Genomic DNA, 24,316 nt, shown 5'->3' with positions numbered 1-24,316 from the left:
GTTTGTGTTTTTGTGTTATTTTTGAAAGACCCTAACATTCTAAAAGATGTCGCCAACCATCTAAATTGAAAACTAATATCATAATTTGGGTTCGTTGACAAATTTGATACATTTTTACTGAGAGACAAGTTGTGCATGTTGCCGAGGAGTTCGGTTTAGCCTGGGTTTTGTTAGTGGAAGTTACCAGAGGTGATCTGTAAAAAAAAAAAAAAAAAAAAAGACATTGAATTGATTTAATTTTATCTTCTCAAGTGGCCACCCAAAATAAAACCATCTGGATCTATAATAATGAAATGGAGTAAATTCAGCAAATATTTTCTTCATTGATGTAGGATGAGTTTGAAATTATATTAAAGCATTTTGGCATCATAGTGTCTAGCATGTTCACGGTTTAAACTATTAATAGAGGCAATTCTAAAAATTAGAAATGAAAAAGAAATTGTGAGGGGCAGCGTTTTTTTTTCTAATTGCTATTTTAATTGAAAATTCTGTAGATTGATTGTTGATTAATCCTGCCTTGTTGCCATTTAAGCAAATTGAAGCGCACTAATTGAGTGCATCCAGGCGAGGTGCTGTTGATTGTGTCTCAATATGGCGTCAGCTGACACGAAATGCAGGAAGGCCAACACAATAAGTCTTGGGTAGCGTTATTCTGAGTAGTAAAACACAAACCTCAAAACAGGAGAGGAATGCTCCCATCACAGAAAATAACCAAAACAATACCATTGCGTTAAAATAAGTTTTAAAAAAAAAAAATCACCAAATGCAATTTTGATGCTGATCTGTTTATTTTTTTTTTCCATTGTGTGTGCCAAGTTGATTCTCTTGATCTTTATCTCCTTTCCGAAGCACGTCATCGTTGTCATTTGTCTATTGATTACAACTTCAAAGTGGCGCAAAGAGACAATTCCAGTAAATCTGGGACTGTGTTTTAGCGTTGTAAACATTGCGTTGTTTACAATAATCGATTAATATGAATGTCAATCATAAGATCTATTCAGCATGTGGTTATCTCTGAGGCTATAAAAAGGTAGTGTTGGTCCTTATTAGCGTCATTTAAACATTTATGGTGGTTTGCGCTCTACCTTTATAGCCCATCTACTGATTTGAGTTGAATACCACAAATTCCACTTCATTATTATTTCATTGAGTTGTTAGAGGTAGAGGTTTTGTGCGGAAACCGAATCGGTTGAAAGGGACATTGATTCCCAACTCTAGAAATGTCTTAGTTGTTTTTGTTGAAGGTCACAATGTGCTTTTAAGACGACAGGAAATAAAGGGACAAAAGAAAAAGAACTCCGACTGCGATGGAATGAACAGCAGTGTCGGTTTGCAGTTTAAATTCATTGCTGATGGATTGTTAACAAAATAGATATTCTTTTGCACTCACAATGCAAATTTGTTCAAGTTTTAGATATTGAGTATTTTACAATATCTACCAAAATATTGCTTCAGTAATTGGTGATAAATAACAGGGCGTGAAAGAGGTGGTTACTGCGCGTCACTTTCGTCTGCAGCTGCATAGCTTGAGTCCTTGTGTGGGTCTTTCTCTGGCATCTCTGCACTCACAGCTTTTGATCCTGAATGCCTCTATAATTAGATGAATTTTTGCATTGCCATTTTGCGTTCTGCGTGCTGAGATTGTATACAGCGCGGTTCTTTTGATCATGTGCCTCCAAATAAGTGGATGCGCAGCTGTTTGGAAAAAAAGCTAAAAATGATCACAAATTAGATACTTATTATCAAATATGCAATTTTTTTGGCTCCTGGTGTTTTTGCTTGGATCAGCATTTTTGTTTGATAGGGACGGGCTTGAAAGAATGATGCGTGTTTAATGTGAAACTCATATTTTACCCTTAATCACGTTCATAATGTGTAGGTGCTTTAAATACCTCATTAATTTTGTTAACATGAACTGCATGTCCATAAAACACAGTAGTTGCCTGAACATGTTATGGCCGTTAAAACGACCAAAAGCTATCCACTTACAGACACTAACGGCAAGGAAACAAAAAGTTTCATTCATTTATATATTCCATTTAAAGTAGTTAATGAGACGCGTCTGTTCATTTCTCAGGAAGCGCTCCGACCACATTGTGTATCTGTGAATTATGTTGTAACATGCATAGGTGTACACTATATTAGTTCCCTGCATAGAATTGGAAAAAGGAAGACTCTCCATTATACACAATTGGCTTGACCTCCTCAGCAAAGGCCTCATTCAAGTTGCACATGCTCGCCAATACATATGCAAATATTACCCCCTACAGTGTGGCTTTTAGGCTTCACATCGTCGTTTCCTGCCCACTTTTAAACCTACAAAAGATGACGTGATTGGACACAAAATAAACTCCATAATCCCAGTCAGATAACAATTTCATTGTAACTCACGTCATCTTCCCCCACTCAAATGAATGGAAATACCATCAAACCGTCCCAGCTTCTTCAAAAGATCCGACTAAAAATATAAAGTGTTTTAGGAAGGAAAATAGAACCTCATCATGTTCACTTTGTATAATAAACAGCTATAACTTACTAGAATCAATTGAATGTAAAGATTTAAACTATTGGAGCATCATTATGGAAATGTATCGCCACTCCTTATGGTGTGCATGACTTGACCGCTAGGGGCAGTATAATAGTGATGCAGACATAAATGAAGACATCTTTCCAAACTACAGTGCTGTAAGTGACTCAATAAACTGCAGCAATATTCATCATTTTTTTGCAGAGGAGAAAGGAAATGTCTGTGAGTGTCATATCTGTCTACATGAGTTGATGCGCTGTCTTCAAATAGCCAAAGTGTTATAAAACTTTCAAGGACAATCAAGGCTATTTGTCTATGAAAGCACCACAGACATTGTTTTAGCATTAAGCTTAAATTTATTATGCATTGCATTTGTTTTCTTCTCCTAGGCTGATATGACCTTGAATGTTGAGTTTCTGTGCCCCCTATCCGCCGCCTCCTCCAGCTCTGAGACGCGTAGCTCATACTGTAAAAAGCATTCAGATGTTTCTCCCACCTGCCACCCCCAAGCATTAAACCACATGTACATTTATCCACTGGGTTCTGCTGGAAAGACAAATTTTGTCACGGTACTATATGGACCCTGTTGGCTTTTGTAACATGGTCATGTAGTAAAATAAACAAAAGGGGCTGCTTGGTTGGTGGCTCCCGAGCTTGACATTAATACAAACACACAGGCTCTTACATGAGAGTGGAGTGGACAAATCGATAGACGGCCCACCTGTTTGCGCAAACAGAAAAAATGAAAAATGAATCGGTTGATTTGTTTTTCCCCGAGGGTTCCATTGGGAGATCTTTTCATATAATATACTGTATTAACGTGTCACGCAGGTTAGAATAATTGTATATGGGTTGCAAATTGCACCTTGGAAATGTAGCGGCTTGCGCACATATGCTGTTTGTATATCATACGTGTAATGTAGGTGGAATGCAAACTACTATGAATATATTGCAAAAGTCATGCATTATGAGTGGGAATGGAAATACAATAAGTCTGTGTCTTTGACAGCACACCAACATTCATCAATGTAGCACAAGACTGATTGTGTCTTGTGTTTTTATGAGTTGCATTTGCGTTATGTCGCTTGTTATACAACTATAAGAGCCGTTCAGCTCCATCAAAACAACAGCTAACGTGTGTCGTTGAGTTGCGTTGTTATTGTTATTGTGCTATTCTTCCTTGAGTTTATTTTGTATGTGGCACAATATGGCATAAGATTTGACGAAATTGACTCATTGATTGACTCTGGTAATTATTTTATTTTACGTTAATTAGTACTACCGGGTAAACATGACGTGCAAAGAATATCTGAATGTTTTGAACTCCCGTTTCTATGGCTGTGCGCAGCAGCCAACTGTAGAAAAGAAGCTCGGTTCCCACTGTAGGACGTGATACCTAATCCAGATTTGTTTTTATTTATTTATTTATTTTTTGTTAAATGCGATCTTTCTATGTACTCAAAAACAAATGCAAGGTTTAATGGGAACGGAACATGTCCGTGATGTAACACACGTGCGCACAATGCACGAGGTTGATTGACGTGCACTAAAAGAAAGAAAAAAAAAAAACATCACATGGTGAAGTGTTTACAGAAGTAAATATGGTCCCGCTTAATCATCTGCCGCCAGAGTAGCAAAGTGGGAGGGGATAGAAATATTTTGTGGATATGGAAACATCATTGCCGTATGTAATAAACAAGTGTGTGCAGCTGAATTACTACTATTGCCACAAAAGCATGTGTGATTAAATTAAAGTCAAATGTTAAGACAACTACTACTCAAAACCGCTTTGCAGATTCACTGACAATGTCAGTAGTCGCCGAGCACTCTCGCCCCGCTCCCGCAGGGGAAATATTAGACTTTTGATGACGTATATAGTGCGAAATTGAGATGATGTGTGAAGATAGTCAGTTTTCTTGTTAATGATTTTTACAAGTATAATATAATGCAAAGCGAAATCTGCAAGTCTTTCATGTCACTTTATACCAAGTTCAGTTTTATGTACTGCACTATATTACCAAGTGAAAAATGTTAATTCTCAATAAACAAGCGACAGGACGAGTGCTTTGAGAATAATGAGAGATATAATTGAACAAAAACTTGCTTGCAAGGATATGGTTCAAATCTAAGCCGATGGCTGCTCCCAGAAGTGTTTTGTCTATTTCTCCTTGGGCAAGGTTAACACGCCCATGAACAGGCAGCTATCTGGTTAACTAGTGTCCCCCAACCACAGACATCTTGCTTTGTCTCACAGCAAAGTGATGATACGCTATCAGAGAGAAAACAAAAGACTTTTTTTTTTTTAAACAGAACAAAATATTATATGAGGTTGTAGTTACCATGTACTTACACATGAAATATTGTATCAACATATTAATTATTGGGTATCTGTCAAAACAAGCTGTAGCTGCCATTAGAGGGTCGATATATTATATATTGTTTTCCTATCATTCAAGTCTCAAATATGTTTAACGGGGTCCATACATATAATTTGCAGCATCTAACAAGTGATGGTGAGGGATGGATGCTATGGTCAAATATGCTGCTTTTTTTTTTTTTTTTTTTTTACCCCTACCGGCTGCTCATTGCAGTCGTATTTGCATTTTAGTCTCCTAATATCGGCGTGCCTTCTCTTACGCGAATAAAATTCTTTCACTTGAGTTTAGCTGTATGTACACTAGACAAGATGTGACACTCAATTCTTGTTGAAAATTGAAGCCAATGCACTGGCCAGTTGGAAGCGAAGTAGGATACTTGCGTGGGATTGAAGTGAGAGAATCATACTGTGTTTAAGACAAAAACATTTACCAACAAACAGCTCTGATAGCAAGAGTTACAAAGAAAGTGAGACCTTGCCTCCCACACACTTATTTCTTATTGTCTTGTTGTGCTTCAATACCTCGCCATCATGGGAAATGATGCCAAGCATACGAAGCTTTTCATCCATTTTCACTTAAATTGGAATGTAGAATGTGGCTTTGCACACACACTTTGAGCTGAGGAACGAGTGTGTGTTTTTGGCCAAATTTAGACCAAAGAATAACTTAATAAATGTGGACAACGCAAAGTGTTCCATGGAGTGAAGAAGAGAACTAGAGGTAAATAATTGAGCTCAATTTTTTATTTTTTTTTTTGCCTCTTAGTTTACAGATACTATTTATAAAAATACTAAATATTCTTCTCACTGCCTTGGTGCGTTGAATGCATTGATGCAGGCACACCATGCCGAAAATGTGAGTTTGGTTAGACCACCTGTCTGTGCAGCTTAAAATCAACAAGTTAAATTGAACTGAAGATTAGCATCACATCTTGAAGACGTACGGCCAAATGAAGCGTGCAGTCATGCACGTCAAGTGGCAACATTTACTTTTAGGGCCTGCTATGAAAGTGTTTTGTAATTGAATTCCGTTATTTTCCAGAGTACACTGTTAACAAGCGTGGGTCACAAAAGCCCATCTCTGTGGCTAAATGAAAACCCGAGGGGGCCCGTTTAATTGTGTGATGTAGTTAATACCATGTGACAGCCAAAGAATGGCGAGCGTTCCTTCTTGTCGCGTTCCCAGACAACAAATTAGTTGCACTTAAGGCTGTAGTTAAAGCAACTGGTGTAAATCATCTGAATTTGGTTACTCTCTTATTAGTCTGTCTCATTTACACAATCATACTTTAGGCTGCTCTACCTTTTTTCTTTTTTTGTGCATATTGTCAGCCACTTGCAGTACTCTCAAAGTTTTCCTTTGAAAGCCGCGCTCTTAAATTAAATCAACATCTAGGACCCTTTTCTTATTGCCAATTAACTTGGTTCAGTGACATGAAAGGCTTTTTCAAATTAAAGAGTCTCCACACTGTGATGATGGATCGGTCCAATTACTACCTTTACAATCATTTGCTGATTTTGATCATCACCACGTGTCATTATGAGTCTGCGTGGAAATGAAAGCAATCAAATTCTTGTTGATGGCAAATGGAGGCTTGACAGGTGTTCTGTACTCTTTCTATGGTGGCTTTCACATTACAGCCACACGTTTTAAGCTTTGTTGTGGAACCAGAAAGAGTGTTGCGGGTGATTTAAGGTAATTGGGAGCACTGATGAGAAGCGTTTTATTCTCTTAGATCTCGCTGCAGGAAAAGAGCACATTCCTACAGTCTTGCCTGTCTCTGTAAGCAGTGTAGCCCTGAGGAACGGGACGTGGTATTTCTGAAGCATCCTCCAGCAGTGGCAGAGCACAAAAAGGAATGGCACACATTATAGGAGATTTATGGAAGTGATAAATACACCCTCTTTTACACACCTCAAAAAAAAAAAAGCCTTTCATCAGCTTCCCAGCAGTGTGTAGTGTGTGTGAGGAGGGATTTATGAGAGGACAGTTAGTTCTCCTTGTCCACTCCTCAAGCGATGTATTCTCTGTCTCCCATCGCAGATGCAGATCTACCTTTACAATTCCGATGACTTTGACAGCCTCGGCGCGGCCATCAAGGAGAGACGCATCATTGCCGCCATGTCGGTCTTCTTTGAGGTAAAGCACCAACAGGAGCACAACACAAAGAGCTTGTCGTCGTCTTGTGATAAACAACATGAAAAGACGTGTTCCAATTTTGGGACTGGATCATTTTGAGCACCGGTGGATGTCTGCTTCGAATGCGCCCTTCTTTTCCGTAATATAGTGACATAAGGGTAACTGTGCCAATTTGATACATTAGCCACTCCCATTTAACAAGGGTTGGCACAGCTTTAAGAGGTACTGCCGTAAATTGCATCGGTTGGGTCCTCCGACGGCTGCGGCCCGTGAACGGGGGCGCTGCAAAATGCTGGATGTCCTCACACGTCTGTTTATGGCATCACATTCTTCTTTGTTAAATTTATTGGTGGTGACACTTTTTAGGTGACGCAGCTCTCGCCGTCACATCTACATGGCCTGTAGCGCTTGGTTTTTCCCAACATTTTACGTTAGAGACAATCTCACAGCACCACCAACAAAAACGTCATGAAGTGACTACGTGAATATTGCTCATCTCGTCTCAGTTTATTCGCAGGTTGACTCGGTAAGTTATATTTGAACCGGTTTGATTGAACACAAAGCTCATATACGAGGAGCCAATGACGGTTGGATGAATGCCAGCTAATGGAGGAGCATGTAGTTGCCTGTCGGTATATGTCGCTGCCATTGATAGATGAAAAAAGTTTTTAGAATTAATAAATCATAGTTTTGACGAAATTGTGTCATTTGTTGCAACACCCTGGTTGGGAATCACTGCTGTAGTTGATCCATAAGTCTGTTCAGTGTTTGCCTTCCAAACTGCACTGTGGCTAACTTCACGTTACCCTTTGGTGGAAACAAGGTAGTCCTGATGTCATTAGATAGTGAGTAAACCAATACATGGAATCAATTAACAGTCAAAAGAAAACCTATTAAATCAATTAAAATGACGCACCATGCCCCCCAAAAAAACATAAAATTATTGTTGCGCCCACCACTTTGTTGCTTACTTACAAACACGCTATAAATTGTTCCCGCCAGGTCTGAGCACACTTGATATATAACAGCGGTCCTAATTTCTACTTACTGTAAGGACACCCCAGAGATTTATGTACCTTGGAAAAGCATTCACAAGGACCGACGGCTTCAGGGTCTACAGCGGTGTTACACACTAATTTCTATTAGCGGTATTTGTGCAATTGATGGTAGGTGATCAATGTGCACTAACGTTCCGCTTAATGGCACACAGACAAGGGTCAGTGATCTGGTGGAGGGGCCGGGGGGATGAAATGGGGACACAGGTGTTTTGAATGTGGGTCTACCATCAGGCAGTGATGGACCGTGTGTAGCCGCACCTAAATGCCTCTGTTGGGTCCTGACAGCCCGATTGCTTACTGCAATTAGCACCCCCATACACAGTCCGCTGAGTAGCATTTTACACTGCGAGGGGTTTAAGTGCACGTACACACGCATACATACACATGGGCTCAGATTTACCATTTCTAATCAATGAGAGGCGTCTTCTTGAGCTCCCCAAAGGCCTATTAATGGCCTCTAAGGTGTGTGTATTATCCACATTCAGCATTCACATCCACGTAATTATTCTCTTCAGACTGACCTGAATTAATGTTAAGCAAGGGAAGATCAGTCCCTGCTTCCCAACACTTTTTTTTTTTTTTTTTTGCCCGTTCTCATCGTCCTATGTAGGACATACAGTAGATAACGTTGCACAAAGCGCATATGGCCGGATTTTGTGACCATAAAGAAAATGGTGTTTGTCCTCAAGAGATGTCCTATTCCTACATGGTTGTTAAATTACAAAAGTCACATTGAAAAAACGGCAAGCAAAGAAGCATCATAAAGCCCATAAAATAATCAGATGTCTCGGAGGATGCATAGCTTAACTCCAAAATAGTCCTACCCTTGAGTTAAACTGAATTTTTATTGATGACACAAGAAAGTGGCACAAAACTGAAGTTGCTTGGGATCCTTTAGAACAGTTAGTCCCCGTTGGTGGGTCGGAACCCCAAACTGGGTCGTGGACAGGTAATAAAACATTTTTTATGAGGTTTATGGTTTATGCGAGTATCGTATTTTATGGACTATAAGGCGCACTTAAAATCCTTTGATTTACTCAAAAATTGATAATCGGATGCACCTTGTGTGTGGATGTTGAATAGAAGTGGAATGAAATTTGACTTATTTGCTGTACCTGTTCGTTTCCCTTCATGTGCAGTAATGTGCCTTATAGCCCCTTTATACGGAAATTCTCCCCAAAAAGGCCGGAAAATACGGTACTGACATATGAGACTCACTGATGTCTTTTTTTTTTTCATTCAAGTTGTGAATTTACATTATGACTTCACTGCTGCGTAAGTGTATGCGAGCAATAGATTACTAACACATTCCAACCTATGTACAAATTGCATGTATTTACACGTGGAACATCGGGGAAAGGAATTTGCTGCAAAGAAGAGACCAGGTCACATTTTGCACAATTGTGATATTTCATTTTGCTCTGTTTACGTACATGCAGTTGTGACATTAATCTTTAGTTTCAATAAAGAAAATGTAAAGGTAGTGTCGTTTTTGTAGTTTTGAAAACTGAGGTAATTGTTTTCAAATGCTGTTGTCTGAACAGGATAATAAATTATAATTTGAGTCCCCGGGTGACATCAGGTGAGTATGAGAATGATTTTGCGAAATGCAAAGAGTGCATTTTCCCATTATCAGGGATATTAGACAAAATGGCACTCAGCAATAAATCGTTAGACAGCAAATTGGTTGTCTTTGACATGACAATGAAAATTGTTGGTTCTTTTGTAAAGATATTGTCCAAGGGAACAATATATTCTGTGAATATTCTTTTGGTGTGATTTTTAACGGGATATTTTTAAATGTTGTCCCAGCGTTGCTATCATTTGTAATCGCTTGCGTCTGAACGTTTCTTGCAGCTCGGGCAAAAGGATAATCCCGCTGTAGAGCCCATCATCCAGGGCTTGAAAGGAGTAGTACATCATGGTAAGTCATTAAGAGTAAAAACATAAATAAATAAATCACTGAATTGTGCCTTGTATGCAACACTCGTTCACCTCCAGAGAAACAAAGGCTGCTGCTCCTATTTTCAGCTGCTCAGACATTCCCCCCCCCCCACATATTTTAAGTCCCAAATTAGACTGTGAAGACACGATTTGAGCAGCGATTAACATCAAAAGGAGGCAAAAATACCGCCTGTGCCTCGGCTGTCGTGCCTTCCACCCATCGAGTCCTCCTCGGCGCTTCACGTGCAGAGGTGGAAGTATTTATTGCGTACGGGCTTCAATTAATGGGCTCTCATGTACACGGTGCGTCCTGTAAAGACTCATATTCACATTTAACGATTCATGGCTTGTGTTGCCTTGAATGGTACTTGAAGGTACTCTTAAATTATTGCTTCCCTGTCAGCTTTAGTTTCCGCATGAATTATGAACACCACGAGCAGATGTGTTAGCACTGCATGTTCTTCAGCGCAGCTGCGGGGTGCACAGCTGATTTGCTTGCATTGACACATATGACTTGTTTTACAACCTGCCACTGATTGTCTTTGTGTCGGTACAATTGAACGCCAACAAAGACGCATAAACGGATGAGCACGTGCAAATTATTTGTTGGGAGACTAGTTCAGTCTCTTTTAAGTGTCGTCTTGAACTCACCGATGGACTTTAGGTGGAGTTGTTTGCTACTAAATACACCTCGAGTTGAATTCTAAGAAATGAACAAACACACACACAAACTCGCGGGATAAATAAGTTGTTTTAAGGAACAGAAATGGCTCCATTTATTCCAAGGAAATTTCAGCACTTAAAACTCCATCTAAGTAATCACAAGGGATGGAAGTTGCTCCTTGGATGCTTTGGCTAGGCCTATGATTTTCCTTTCACGGTTGTGGTTTAGTTTAGTTTTTTTTTTTTTTCTTTCTTAGCAATTGTTCCTTTTAAACATGATTATAATAATACATGCATTCAGGCTTGTGAAGTTGCTGCGCCATTTCTTGGTAAGATGATTGGGACACTACAAATCCAGACAAAAACAATTGATGGTCGGAGTATAATTTTACAGAATCTCTTCATTTCACATCCATATTGATTTCTCCTTTATCCTTGTTTATGAAAGTTTTTACGTATTTGCAAAACTGCATTTAAAGTTGGTTTTGACTCACTGTTAGTCTCTACCAGACATGCACCTCATTAAATTATTCACTACCAGATGAGTTGTTTTTTTTGGGGGGGCGACGGGGGTTTCGAAATGGGGTGTTACCATGACAAAAATTGTATCGGTTTGACAAGAGTATGTTATACGCTGCCACACTCGTCAAAACATGGCATTTTGGTTATGTGGAAAATTAGTTAAGCAGTAAAATGCACCTGATTTTAGCCATCTCAGGAGGCAGCCATTTTGTCACTTCTGTTGACTGCTCAAGGCTCAGCTAACAACCAATCAAGTTAGCATAATTGGCCGTTAGCTGAGCCTTCAGCAACTGTGATGTCATTTCCAGCCGTGAGAAGTTACAAAATGGCCGCCTCATGAAATAAAAACAGGTGAATTTTGCTGCTAAATTCATTCCACAAACAAAATTATTAATAACAGATTATTGGAAATATTTTTATGGTGATGACTTCTCCTTTAAAAATAACTACTGCCTATGAACAAACGATTTTACCATATAAGTCACTTTTACATGCAAGGAATATTCGGTTTGAGGTGCAAATTTCCGTTTCTGAAACATTCGGAATAACCCGTTTACATGTGTTAGCGGACAGTTACTCCCGCGTTTGAATAACCTGATTTAAAGGGCGACTCATGGACGTCGTGACGCAAATAGACGTAATTTCCGCTTGTTTTTTTTTTTGTTTATATATTTTTTTTTACAATAAAACACATTATATTCATGTCACTCACCATCGGAATAAAGCAATCGATTTTCCACACACTCCAAAAGACTGCCACCGTGCTGCGACTTTGAGTTTTGCCACGGTTGTTTGCCATAGAATTAACCTTGTTGCGTTTACATGACCTGACGATCAGGTGACCAAACGGAAACCCAGAGGTCTTATTCGGGTTTTGAAAAATCAGAATAAAAACAAAGTGCATTTACATGACCTTTAAAAACCCAAATACTGCCTCTATTTTGTTTTTTAAAGGGTTATTAAACGTAAACGTAGTCGGAGAGGCACTTAAGTGGCAGTAAGTCAAATCATGTTCTAATTTTGGCCATCTTATGCAGCTCAACAACAGATGTTCCACCGCGTTTGTCCTCTCGCCGTCAAAGTGGGTGTGTGGCATTTTTCGCCTCACTTCCTGCTGGCTACTAAGCACTCCTTGCCCGCTCCCCCGCTTAGGCAACTTTCCACTTGCTCATTATCCCACCGTCATCCATCTATCAGCATCGGAGTGGCCCATGAGCGATGGGCCACGTGCGCTGCCAGAAGAAAAAAACAAAAAAAAAAAAACAGCAGTGAATACTGAATTTGACTCCACGCTTCCCGCACCTCCTATCAAATGTAACCCACCGCACCTCAAACTGCTGTTAAGATAAGGTCATGGGCAAATAGATGTGACATAAACACGCTCCTTATACGGTTTCAGAGCTCAGGACAAACCCAGTGGCATAGCCCCACACGTCGTATTTGCGCGAGATAAAGGGATCTCCCCGTGTGTCACAAAGCGATTCTTGTTTGTTTGGTTTGCCTAGCCTGGTTCTGATCAGATAGAGCCCATCTAGAAATCATTCGTATCTCTCCTAATCCCCGTGTCCACAGTTGTTCCGTGGTGCAGAACAGGCTAGCACCCAACCTCAGATCAGTGCCAGAGCGTACAATTTTACCTGACTGAGCTCCCTCTGCTCATCTCCCTCAGCCATCTGAGCACACAGCTCTCTGGTGATGGAGCTGCTTTCAAATGAGGGCGAGTGAGATGAAATCAGCTGAAAATAGGCATACATTTAACTCTAGACATGCATGGTATTAAAGATAAGGTGTTTTGGCTGGTAAACAACTCTGTGCTCTTCTTGTGTTGTACCCAGAAAAGGAGACCAACCTCAGGTCGTTCATCCTGAGGGACCTGCTGCCATCATCTGTGGATAGCTATTACCGATATACCGGCTCTCTGACCATGCCGCCCTGCAGCAAGGTGGTGGAGTGGATCATCTTCTCCAGGCCCGTATATTTGTCCCACTCGCAGGTTCGTTTAGCGCACACACTTGCGCGCCCAGACAGCTTCTTCTCCATGCACGGTCAGATCCCATTTACACACTGCCAGTGGATGCCGTTGAAGGCACATGCAGCACTTCCTCTCATCTTTCCGCCTCTTTGTCTGTCCCTCCCGCAAGTGTTTTGCATAGGAAACCAACACTTTCACTGTCGCAATCCTTAGGGGACAACTTTAGTCACAATTTAGAACTGTGCTCATGCTGGGAAATGGCTGTTAAGTCTTCTTATTATTCTGAGGGTTTTCTTTATATGGTAAACATTCAGTCTATTACCTGCCTTGAAAAGTGGACCATTTTGCCACACTCGTGTTCACGTTTTACCTACTGCACTCCTTGATAGATAGTGGTGCCTTAACTTTAGAGTTTAATTCAATCCGTGACCATGCTTGTAACTCAAAACACTCATATCTCAAATCATCTTTCCCCGTTGAAATGAGTGGACATGCCATTAATCTGTTGCAAAACACCAACAAAAAAAAAATGTAACGCGTTAATCAATTAGAAACAAAGCTCTCTACAGAATTTTACTTCATAAAGACACAAGGTAATAACTGGATTCCTAGTCTTGGGCCACTTGTAATTAAATAGATTGCAAAGACTAAATCGTTTTGCATGATCTTAGAAGTCTCCTTTTTGTCTGGACAGTATAATGCCGACATAGATATAATTCATTTAGTAGTAACGGTCTTACATGTAGAAGACAGTTACAGCTAAGCTGGTCTTTTTTCTAAAAGGATAAAAAAAAATGTTTAGGCCTCAGAGTATTGTTATATTGTCTGTCTACATGTGTTGCTGCACTCTTTTGTGTTTAAAATTGCGACCGAACGATGGTTGGGTGTCTCGTGTCGGTATAAGTCAACGTATCAATGTATTATTAAAAGTGTTTTTAAAATGGTACTTTTTTTGTCACCCTGTGGCTGACCATAAAGTATTCTTCTTGCTTCATCTACCTCAGGCTGCTTTTGCCTTGTTTTTATTTTGCAAGGTAATGCATTCCAAATCATGTTTTGGACTTTTTACTGATCCCCTGTGCGGGCATTTTGCTATAATTCCTGTGTTAGCCCGCCTAATATCCTCTAGAGTCGTCTGTACTGTAGAAATGTGCGGGGCTCAGTGGAATTATGTTCTCCAACAACAGTATTGACCATGGCTGTGGCGCCACACGCAGTCTTTTTATGAACCTGTAATTCACCTCTGCAAGCATGCGTCGGGCACATTGATTCCAGACTATCTGTGCGCTGTAGTCATTATTGCACGTGCTAACAGATCCATCATGCCAATCAATGGCTGCAAATTTACCTTATTGAGAAGTTACAACTCCATAGGTGCTGATGATAATTATGAAGGCGTGTGCCTGCTGTTTCTGAGGGTGTGAATGTTTCTGGCTCCCGTCGTGCTCCAGTTGTGAATCGTCAACTAATGGCGGAGCAACTGCAGTTGCATATACGCTCCGCAGGCACACGGGAGAAAAATATTCTTGTTCTTTCTCCCCCATGCAGCTGGAGGCCTTCTATTCCATATTTACAACAGAGCAACAGGACCACGTCAAGTCTGTGGAGTATTTGAGGAACAACTTCCGTCCCCTGCAGGACCTTGATAACAGGAAAGTGTTCAAGTCTGCAGTGACGGATGCCTGGCAGAAAGACTTGACTGACATTCACGGGAGCAGTCATGGCACTGAGGCATCAAGAGGTGAGCTACGATCGACTGCACAACAGCGTCGGCAGTATCTATTCTGCCATTGGCTGTCATTTTTTTAAACTGGCTCGTTGACAGTTCACTACACTTAATCAACTGTGGGGAAACTTAATGGCTATTGTTGATGTTTTTTTTTTTTTTTTTTTTTTCCGTCCATTATGAGGTCTGTGAATCACAGAGGAATTGCCACACGTGAAGCCAATAAGAAATAATTTTACCTCATCCACCATCTGTAATTAAAACAAGGCCTTGCAACTAACGATCATCATTTTAATAATCGATTATACTGTTGATTTTTTTTTGAGGATTAATTGATAAATCGGATTTAAAAACGTAATTAGGGCAATTTTAAATTAAACAAGATCTCTAAATTATTACCCAATTAATAAACATAATTAGCAAATGATGTGTTGCACGCTTTAACTAAAACATTATTAATGTATACGAACACAATAACCTCGTTGAGACCGATTTGACAGTGCCTATGCCGGTTGTATCGGAAGTATGACATATCTTTGGTTGTCAATTGGAAGAAGACAATATTAATCAACACTTCCAAACAATCAACTAAATTCTTCATTCAATGGATTAGAATAAAAATGACTGTTGTCAGTTCTTGGAGGGGTTGTCGTTACTCATCCTGCTTCTATGTGCCAAACAAAGATAAGCAAATCCAAAAATTTACAAAATTGTAAAACGGATGCCGCTGATAACGATACTGTCTTAAATGATTGCAAATTTACGCGTAAAGGTTATCGTAATCGACCATTTTGCAACACGCATTTTTGACATGCAGTCTAATAGCAGGGTAAACACAAGCGTAATTGATCAAATTCAGAAGGGTTCTCATCTATTCAAAGTGTCACTGACGTTTCCGCCCCCCCCCCCCCCATGCACAATTACAGCCCTGGCCCACCTAAATGGAACAACAAGGCCATATTTAATGTCATTAATTACACGTGTGTGTACCCTGCATTAATGTGTCACAATGACTGCTGTGTGCCGTCGTGCATGTCAAATGAATGTGTCAAAATAATATAGTTTGAGGTTTGGTCGTGTTGCAATTGGTATTTTGCAGTTGTCCTTCAAATATCCTTTGGATTACCCGCATTAGTTAATGCAGCAATTGCGGTTATCTATTTTTTTTCTTTTTGTTGGGGGGGGGGATTAAAAACAATCTTTGTAACCTTACTAACAAATCTTGGTTATTTCTAGCAGAATCTCGAATATTCTACTCAGCTATGCATTGAGAGCAGGATGGATGGATGGACAGATAGACATTAGGGGGGTGAACGGTAATCGTTTTATTTTTGGGTGTTTGTTGTATTAAAAAGATTCTGCATTGATTCAGAGGTATTAATAATCGATATTTAAAGTTTAAATTAAAAAATATATAAATAAAAGCCGCTGTTGTCGGTCTACATAAATAGCCTTTGTTCGTCAGGCGTTCGTAGCTAATATGTGACAAGATTGCATAACGAGCAAAGCAGCGTTCATTAAGTTACACAGTAATGTCAATAAGACGTTATGGGTTATGCGAAATTATGTTTGTTTAATAGGAGAAGTAACAAACATTTTTCAAAGCAAATGTTGCCATTTTTTTGCACTTTGTTTAAATGTGTGTGGTCACACTATTGTAAACCACTTATCACACTATTGCCTTGTCACTTTAAAAAAAAGTCAAAGTGTGAAATAAATCCTTGCTCTTCCTTGAGTTCTGCAATTGGTTTAAAAAAGTACCAGTGTTTAACATGGGCTATAAAATGTAAGCCAATGCAGTGATGCACCAGAATTGGAATTGAATCGAATCGCGGGCTTTTCACTTAATGCACTAATTGTGGATTTTGTTTTAAAAATGATTGAATTATTAAAACGATTGTTTGCCAACTACATGGTTGGATCAGGAGAGATATCGATCAGTAGTGTCTATCACTTCTTTGTTAAAGTAAAAACTATTGACAGTGCCAAATATGATTGCATCAAATCAATAATGAGCTGTGTGCTTATATTGTCTCTTCGAGAGAACTTGCACATCCATACTTGTTATCACAGACGTTAATAATATCAAGCGCAGCACTGGAGGGCTTGGTGACTGTGCTGTTGTCCATATTTCTCTCACAAGTGTGCTTTGTTTTTCTCCGTATTTCTGTTGGAATTCACTGAGCAGTACCTTCTTAAAACGACGTGGACTCATTTCCAGCTCTGGATTTACATTCAGGGACTCCACTGACACTTTAAAAATGATTTCAGTTCTACCAGTTGCCCCTGTGTTCACCCTTTTGTCTTCTGTCTCAGTAAGTCTTCCATCCCCGAAGCCTACTTTCTTCTGATTGGCCATCGCCTGAAAGCCTTCGGGGGGGGGGGATGCTTTCCGTTATTTTGTGAGCATGCACTCCCTGAGGCAGTCTTGTTTATCACACAATATGTATTTTCTATACCGGCACCTCCATTTCTACAACTCCCCATGTACATCTGGCATCTTTTTTTTTTTTGCATCCAAGTTAACGGAAAATGAGAAGAAGCCGCCTTGAGTACAGCACCGATGGAGATTAATGAGAAATACTGTAAAGCGATGTTGTCGGGGAAAATTGATTGGGAATGGTCGTGATGAAGTTCGAGCTCTCTAACGAGGCCAATCAGCTATCATCGTTAATATGTGGCCCAGCTAAAATAGAGGCACACAAATTAAGTTGTGAAATTGCTTTTGTGGCGTTTGGTCAGTGTGCAGAATGAATGTGGCTCAGCCTCCTTTCATTCCCGACCAAAACCCAACGCTTGGCCCCCACCCTCCACTGCCGCCTCTCCAGCAGCTCCGGCTGACTCATTTTCTGGTTAGCTTGCTCAGATTTCCTTTTTCTTTTGGCTGCAAGAAAGGAATGCATATTGAGAGTCAACAATGTGAATGTTTTATCATCAGCAATGACAGCTGTCAAGGTTGTGTGGGGGTGTGCGTGTGTGTGTGTGTGTCGGGGGGCGGTGTTGTTGTGGTGTATTTATCTGAACTCAATAGTGTTTGGTTCACAATGCTGAAAGGCAGGGCAAACCTTGGCTAAAGCACATCCACTTTTAAAGCCAAGAAAACTGTTAAAGTTGCCTTTCATGAGATATTTTCACTGTGAATTATGCAAAAATGGTATTATTGAGACCCTGGTAATAAGACCAAAGACTGACAATTCTAAAACCATTTAAAAACCTCACTCTTGAAAACACTTAAACAAATTACAATGAAAACACAGGTGTCTTGGAACAGTGTGCAGCAGATGCGCTAAATAATGAATGGCATCTTCGAAAAACAAGGACTTCAAAACATGATAAGAGCTTCGTTTTTCATGAAACATTAAGCTTCTGACACCCAACATCCGATAGGTTCAAACACAATTCACACACTGTCACACTTCATCAACACTGCCAGAATTTCCCTGTTTTTCCCTAGACACTCTCTGACTATATATATATATATATATATATATGAATGATTAGTCTGTGTGAATAAATTTTCCCCCATGTTCCCTGACTGTGTAAACGAGTGTGACAATCTCAATTTGTCACAAATCCTGTGTGCACATGATTGGTTGACATTGTTTCCTGATTGCTGTCGCACCATTGTGCTTGGGGAGAATGTCCAGATTGTGAGAGTGGCAGCCGGCTTGCTTAGTATCCACGGTGCAGCCTGTACTGCCACCTTGAGGTCGCTGTGCCTCCGCCCCCTCCCCTCCCTTGAATCTCGTAAGAGATTTTTCATGGTAACAATGGAACTCTTGTATTGTTGGTGCATATGAAAGAGAGATACAGTTGTTGTTTGGATACCCGTGGTTAGTAATTATGGCCCAGCCTTTCATCTCGACTGCATTGAGATGCTGACGGCTTTCTCTCTCACACAGTGTGCAGCAGTGCCCCAGTGAGCATGAAGATCCAACCGCTGAACCAGACGGCCCTGATGGTGAGCTGGGAACGCCCCCTGACTGTGTATCACCCGCCCATCACCAGCTACATGGTGTCCTACAGCTGGGTGAAGCGCGATGTCGCTGATGAAGAGACCTTCACCAAGACGGGGGATCAAAGCATGGTGAGCGCCCTCAAATAACATACAACTGACTTCTCCACAAGAGAATAAGTCATCTCGATGGGTTTTTGCAACATGGATGTTTCTAACAGGATCAGTCAGTGAGAATGTAAGAGGTGACAGGTTATGAAGAACACTGGATGTCGCTGGTGGTTGATATCAAAGCCCAGACCACCATCCACCCACCTCCCATGCCTCCCATTCTGTCACTCAAGTTTGGGTGAGGAGACATGCGGGCCTGTCACATTCACTGACAGATTGATCCATAATGCATGTCTATGTCCACCTGGGGTCTCCCTTCTACTATGATGATCTATTACATTTCCATCAGTTATGTTTAACATTTAGACTGGTACATGGACAGGTGCCTGGTCAATGAAGCTAAAAAAAATAACATGGATTTTCCCTTCTACTCTTGTGGAACGACTTTGTGCAAGATGGCAGAAAGGGTCGGAGGGATTGTTTTGGTCCAGCTATCCAAGGTGTTATCTCTGAATTTAAAAATAAATTGAAACAAAAAATTAAAAACAAAAAAAAAGTTGCATAAATCTGCACACCCTGAAAGTAATATTCTGTTGTAGCATCTTTGGCTTTTACTCTCCCTTTTGTATAAATGTGGCACATCTTGATGCTGCGATATTTGCCCACTCTTCTCAGCAAAAATGTTCCAAATCTGTCAGATTGGGAGGGCATCTCCCGCACACAGATTTCACCCATTTCCCTCTGAAGAAAAACCGCCTCAAAGCATTGTCTGCCACCACCTTGCTCCACTGTTGTTCTTTTGATAATGAGCAGTGTTGTGTTTGCGGAAAACATACCGTGGATGTGACCACAAAAATGTCGGGAAAAGACGACTAGAACCGCCGAACTTTATTTGGGGTTAATTAAAAGCACTTTAAATGGTGTCACTTGGGCTTTGCCTCCCATTAAACATGAGTTTGAATGTGACTGGTGAACACAGCTTATAATAAAGAAAAAAAGTGTGCACACGTATGTGACCCTTTTATCATGTTTATTTTCACTTCCCCTCATCTTAAAATATTTCTTCTTTTTTTTTCAATTGAGTTGTCCTGCCATTTAGAGGGAAAGCAAACGCATGACCTAATTGTGATTTATTCATTGGGTCAATGTACTGGTAATGATGGAAAAAATATACTAAAGTATAATGTAAGAAAAGTATATCATATACAATTATGATAAAAGAGTGACAGAAAATTAAAACAAAATGTCAAAAGGGATGTGTCATGTGAGTAAAAGCCATCCACTCAGTCTGTCTTGTTTAAGTGCAACGTCTCTGCTTTAAGTATAATTTCCAAGCCTCCAGTACAGCTTTTGGCTCCAGTCATCATGTTCACTCTTAACTTCAGATTGTTCTTTTGTCTTCCCAACATTCAACGTCTCTACAGAAATCTCTCCTGCAGGGCTTATACCTACAGGCGTGTTCTTCCACACACTAAATATTCCGCTCTCGGCTCACGCCATCTTCTGTTTGTGGGAATCCAACAGCCAGCTGCGCCTTCCTTTAAAGCCCGCTGACCTCCCCAGCTTGTTCGCAGAGTGCACTACCTTTTTTTTTTTTTATACACACACCAACAGTACAGATTATCTATTTATTTATTCATTTATACTTGCCCACTAGTTTGGAAGCGTACAATCTGCTCTCCGGTGGTTGTTGCCGCACCAAGATGGAGTGAAAACAAGAAGCGTCAAGTTGCAAACACACTGACCCATTTTGTGACGATGGATTTTGTTATAAATGCATTTTTTTTATATCTTCTTTTCACTGAGCAAACAGGTTTAAAAAACTCTAAACATCTTTGTGCATATCATAAATTGCATGAAATGTATATAACTAAACATATTTCTTTTTCTGTTGCGAAAACACATGGGACACGAGTTTCCCGGAACTTTGAAGAGCGAGAATACGGCACAGATTGTGATGAATACTTAGATAAACTGGAGCTGTCCTCATTTTGAGGAGCACAGTTTCTTGATATGAAGACTTTATTATTTTTCAAAACTTGTATTGAACTTTCTCTGCTGCTGTGCCTGCAGAACAACCTCAGCGTTGTCTGTTGACTGTTTTATTTTTTCAAAAGGGATTTCAGTGGATTGTCGCTTTGCTTTCATTCGCTTTAATTAATTTCATGTGATTGTACATTTATAGCGCAGACACTTAATTCGGCTGTCAGCGTTGTCGCGCGCCGCTGATACATTAATACTGTCACTTTACTGAGAGCAGTCTCTCAAGTTCCCCCTCGGCTGTCAGTCCTTCTTATTATACGCTCTTAATATCCATTTCAAGTCTCAGTTTCTATATCTGTACACCTTTTATCTGAATTGTCTTGGAGAAATACAAGCAGCTGCCTTTTTAAAGTGCTTCCAGCTCCCGAGTTGTAGACATGCAAGCCAAACTAATTGATCAGATGCACTATAAGGAGCAATAAATGTATTGATGCACATTTACTCAATCGGATATCCAACGTGATCATTAGCCTTAAATGTGTGTGTTTGTTTGTTTGTTTGCAGAAAGCCGTTATCACTAATGTGTCCCCAGATGTCCTGTACCTGTTCAGAGTGCAGGCGGTGTGTCAGCACGACCTGCGCAGCGACTTCAGCCAAACGCTACTTTTCAGAGGTACAGAAATCCCCCCGCATAAGTCCACAAATTTGGTTTTGCGGGAATATGCTAACAAAGCTCTGTCTCAATAGAAAAAGAGTGCCGTTAAATGAATAAATCAAAACCAAAACTATCACCCAACAGCAACTGAACAGCATACTAGTAATACACAAACCATGTATCAAGTGATGCAAAGCATTCTGGGAGTCATTTGGCCTCAGCCAATCAGAAGGCTGGTTAGAGAGATGTCGTGAGGGGTGTGCTTTGGGCAGTATGTTTTTTTTTTGTTCCCCCCCCCCCCCCCCAGAGTCTGCAGTGTAAGCTGTGATGTTTCTTACTTGCAGTTAACTCATTCACTGCCATTGACGGATAAAGACGTCAAAAATCTTTTTTTTTTTTTTTTTCGACTTGAAGTGAATGAGTTAATGATAAGACAGACTTCGACATTGTAGACCGCTGCCCTTTTATGCAGCTTTCTCCCAAACGTACTTAATGGTTGTTGTCTCAAACCGTCACCAACAGGAGTGTTCACTCAATGTCTACAGTGCTGAGTAGTCTCAGACTTTACCAGCAGGGGTGCTAATGTTCTATGCACAGTGGAATCCTCCTAGTCGGTTCGACGGCAAAATTTAAGTTCTCCGTCTGAAAACAAGGCTGTTTGCATCATAGGCTGCCTCATCTGTTTTGGGGAACATTTGGGACTTTAAAGTGTGCCATATGGTCGTGAAAATATGGTACATCAATTGTTATGTGGAAGTGATAATCTCGACTGAGTCTTTTTTGTTTCAACATCAAATCGATAATTCGAAGTTATTTTCTCCATTTGCAGCATTAAAGGTGAAATGTGCATTCTTTACATATTTTAATATAATGTGTATTTGATTAGTAACATTTGTATATCATTATTTACATCACATTTTGGCACCCCCCCCCTTCCTTGTGTTCCAGCAAATACCACAAGAATATTTGAAGGTTCTCGTATTGTGAAGACAGGGATGGTAAGTTGACCAGTTGATGGTGGTGCAAGTGTCTTAACGGCATGACATGTTCACGCTTTAGGTAACCTTGGATACTCTGCATTTTACAGCCTACAGTATCGCCGGTGTCATCAGCTGACATGGCTCCCATAAGCTCCGGTTCCTCAACGTGGACATCCTCTGGCATCCACTTCTCCATTGTCTCCATGGCAACAGGACTGGGCCCCTCCTCCAGTGGCAGCCAGGCCACAGTAGCGTCAGTTGTTACGAGCACCTTCCTGGCGGGCTTGGGTGTCAGTGGGGGGGTCATCTCGTCTTTGCCCAGTTCAGTTTGGCCAACGCAGGTACCCCAAGCCACCCGGAGCCCCCCTCACTCGTCCACCCCGCCCGCAAAGCCCAGCACGGAGCAGGTGGTGCCGCAGGCCGCCGAGACCGACTCTCCCGCTGAGGAGAACCAGCCGGCGCCCAAGGGTGACGAGGAGGAAGACGACGAGGGCGACGGAGAGGGAGAGCAGGAAGACAGCGGTGCGGAGAAGAAGAAAAAAAACAAGACGGCACCCACCTATGAGGGAACGCAAGCCAACAGCACCGTGGCCAAAGAGACCGTCCTCCCCACTCCCGCATCCACAGCCAAAGAGAAGGCCACTGACCAAGGCAGCTCGGTGACGGCGAGCACGGTCGACGGCCACCTGACGCCCCCGCAGGAAAACCTCACAGACATCAGTGCAGTCACCACTCAGGAGCCGCGAAACCACAGCGCGGAGATGCAGATTCCACAGAGCTCCACACTCGCACCAAAGATCAGCAGTGATGGGAAGAGTCTTTGGCCATTCTCTATCCATACCGGTGAGGCCACCATTTCTCGCAGCAGACAAAATGTTCTCTTCAGCTCACAAAAGTGCCAACATGCTTGGTGGATTTACAAACTGGTTTAGAATAATAAATCTCGATTGGAGGCCCATCTCGGTCAAAGATGAAGCTCTACTGGAACAACACATGCCTGAGGGCGGACGCCTGCAAGAGTTGTTGTGCCTCAAGGTTTTCCTTTTGGGGTTGTTTTTAAGAGTTTCCGACCAGAGAAAGCTGATTTAGATGTTTTTGTTTTTATCTTACAGCTTTGGAGGTAGCATGCCTAGCTTTACAAATTAATTAGTGCATTGTCACTTCAATATCTCTACACTGTGAAAAAATGGGATATTTTTCATATTCAGACGGAACCTCGCTCCTAATTACGCTCTCGGCTCACCATGTATCTCACCACCTGCACTGTTCCTGAACCTCTTCGTTTCTGAAGTCCGTGCTACTTTAGGCTCATCTTGTTTTTTTTCTTTCTATTTTCATCCCCGAATGACTACAACACTGCATTAAATAATAATACCGGTGGTGCCATCGCTTAATCCCGCACACTTGTCAGTATTGAATTAATATTTGTCCCTTGTTCCAGAAAGGACCACCTTGTCCAACGTGACCCGAACGCCTCACCCCGGCATGGGCAGGATGGTGTGGATTGTCCCATTGGTGGTGGTGTCCGCTCTCACGCTGCTCTGCCTCATCATGCTGCTCATCGTAATGGTCTACTGGAGGTGAGATTTGTGCAAAGATGAAGGGCCATATTGTAGGAGCGACAATGACATGTTTGAACAAAGACGGTGTCGCATGCAGGTGCGAGTATGCACAGCATCGCCTCCCGCAGGCAGAACAGACTT

General features: G+C 41.0%; 1 protein-coding gene across 1 annotated transcript in view; it reads left to right on the top strand.

Annotated features, from left to right (window-relative positions):
• Window positions 1–24,316, top strand: part of ca16b (carbonic anhydrase XVI b) — a 103,820-nt gene that overhangs the window by 61,276 nt on the left and 18,228 nt on the right. The window contains exons 5-13 of the mRNA XM_088308704.1: window positions 6,949–7,044; window positions 9,960–10,026; window positions 13,067–13,224; window positions 14,752–14,944; window positions 18,832–19,016; window positions 21,543–21,651; window positions 22,582–22,631; window positions 22,721–23,456; window positions 24,055–24,193. Coding sequence (XP_088164830.1) covers window positions 6,949–7,044; window positions 9,960–10,026; window positions 13,067–13,224; window positions 14,752–14,944; window positions 18,832–19,016; window positions 21,543–21,651; window positions 22,582–22,631; window positions 22,721–23,456; window positions 24,055–24,193 — 1,733 coding nt within the window. The remainder of the gene's footprint in view (window positions 1–6,948; window positions 7,045–9,959; window positions 10,027–13,066; window positions 13,225–14,751; window positions 14,945–18,831; window positions 19,017–21,542; window positions 21,652–22,581; window positions 22,632–22,720; window positions 23,457–24,054; window positions 24,194–24,316) is intronic.

The sequence above is a fragment of the Idiotropiscis lumnitzeri genome, chromosome 11 (genome assembly GCF_059441095.1).
Source record: "Idiotropiscis lumnitzeri isolate Australia: NSW breed Sydney's pygmy pipehorse chromosome 11, RoL_Ilum_1.0, whole genome shotgun sequence".
Taxonomy (NCBI): Eukaryota; Metazoa; Chordata; class Actinopteri; order Syngnathiformes; family Syngnathidae; genus Idiotropiscis; species Idiotropiscis lumnitzeri.
This window is presented reverse-complemented; position numbering and strand designations above follow the sequence as displayed.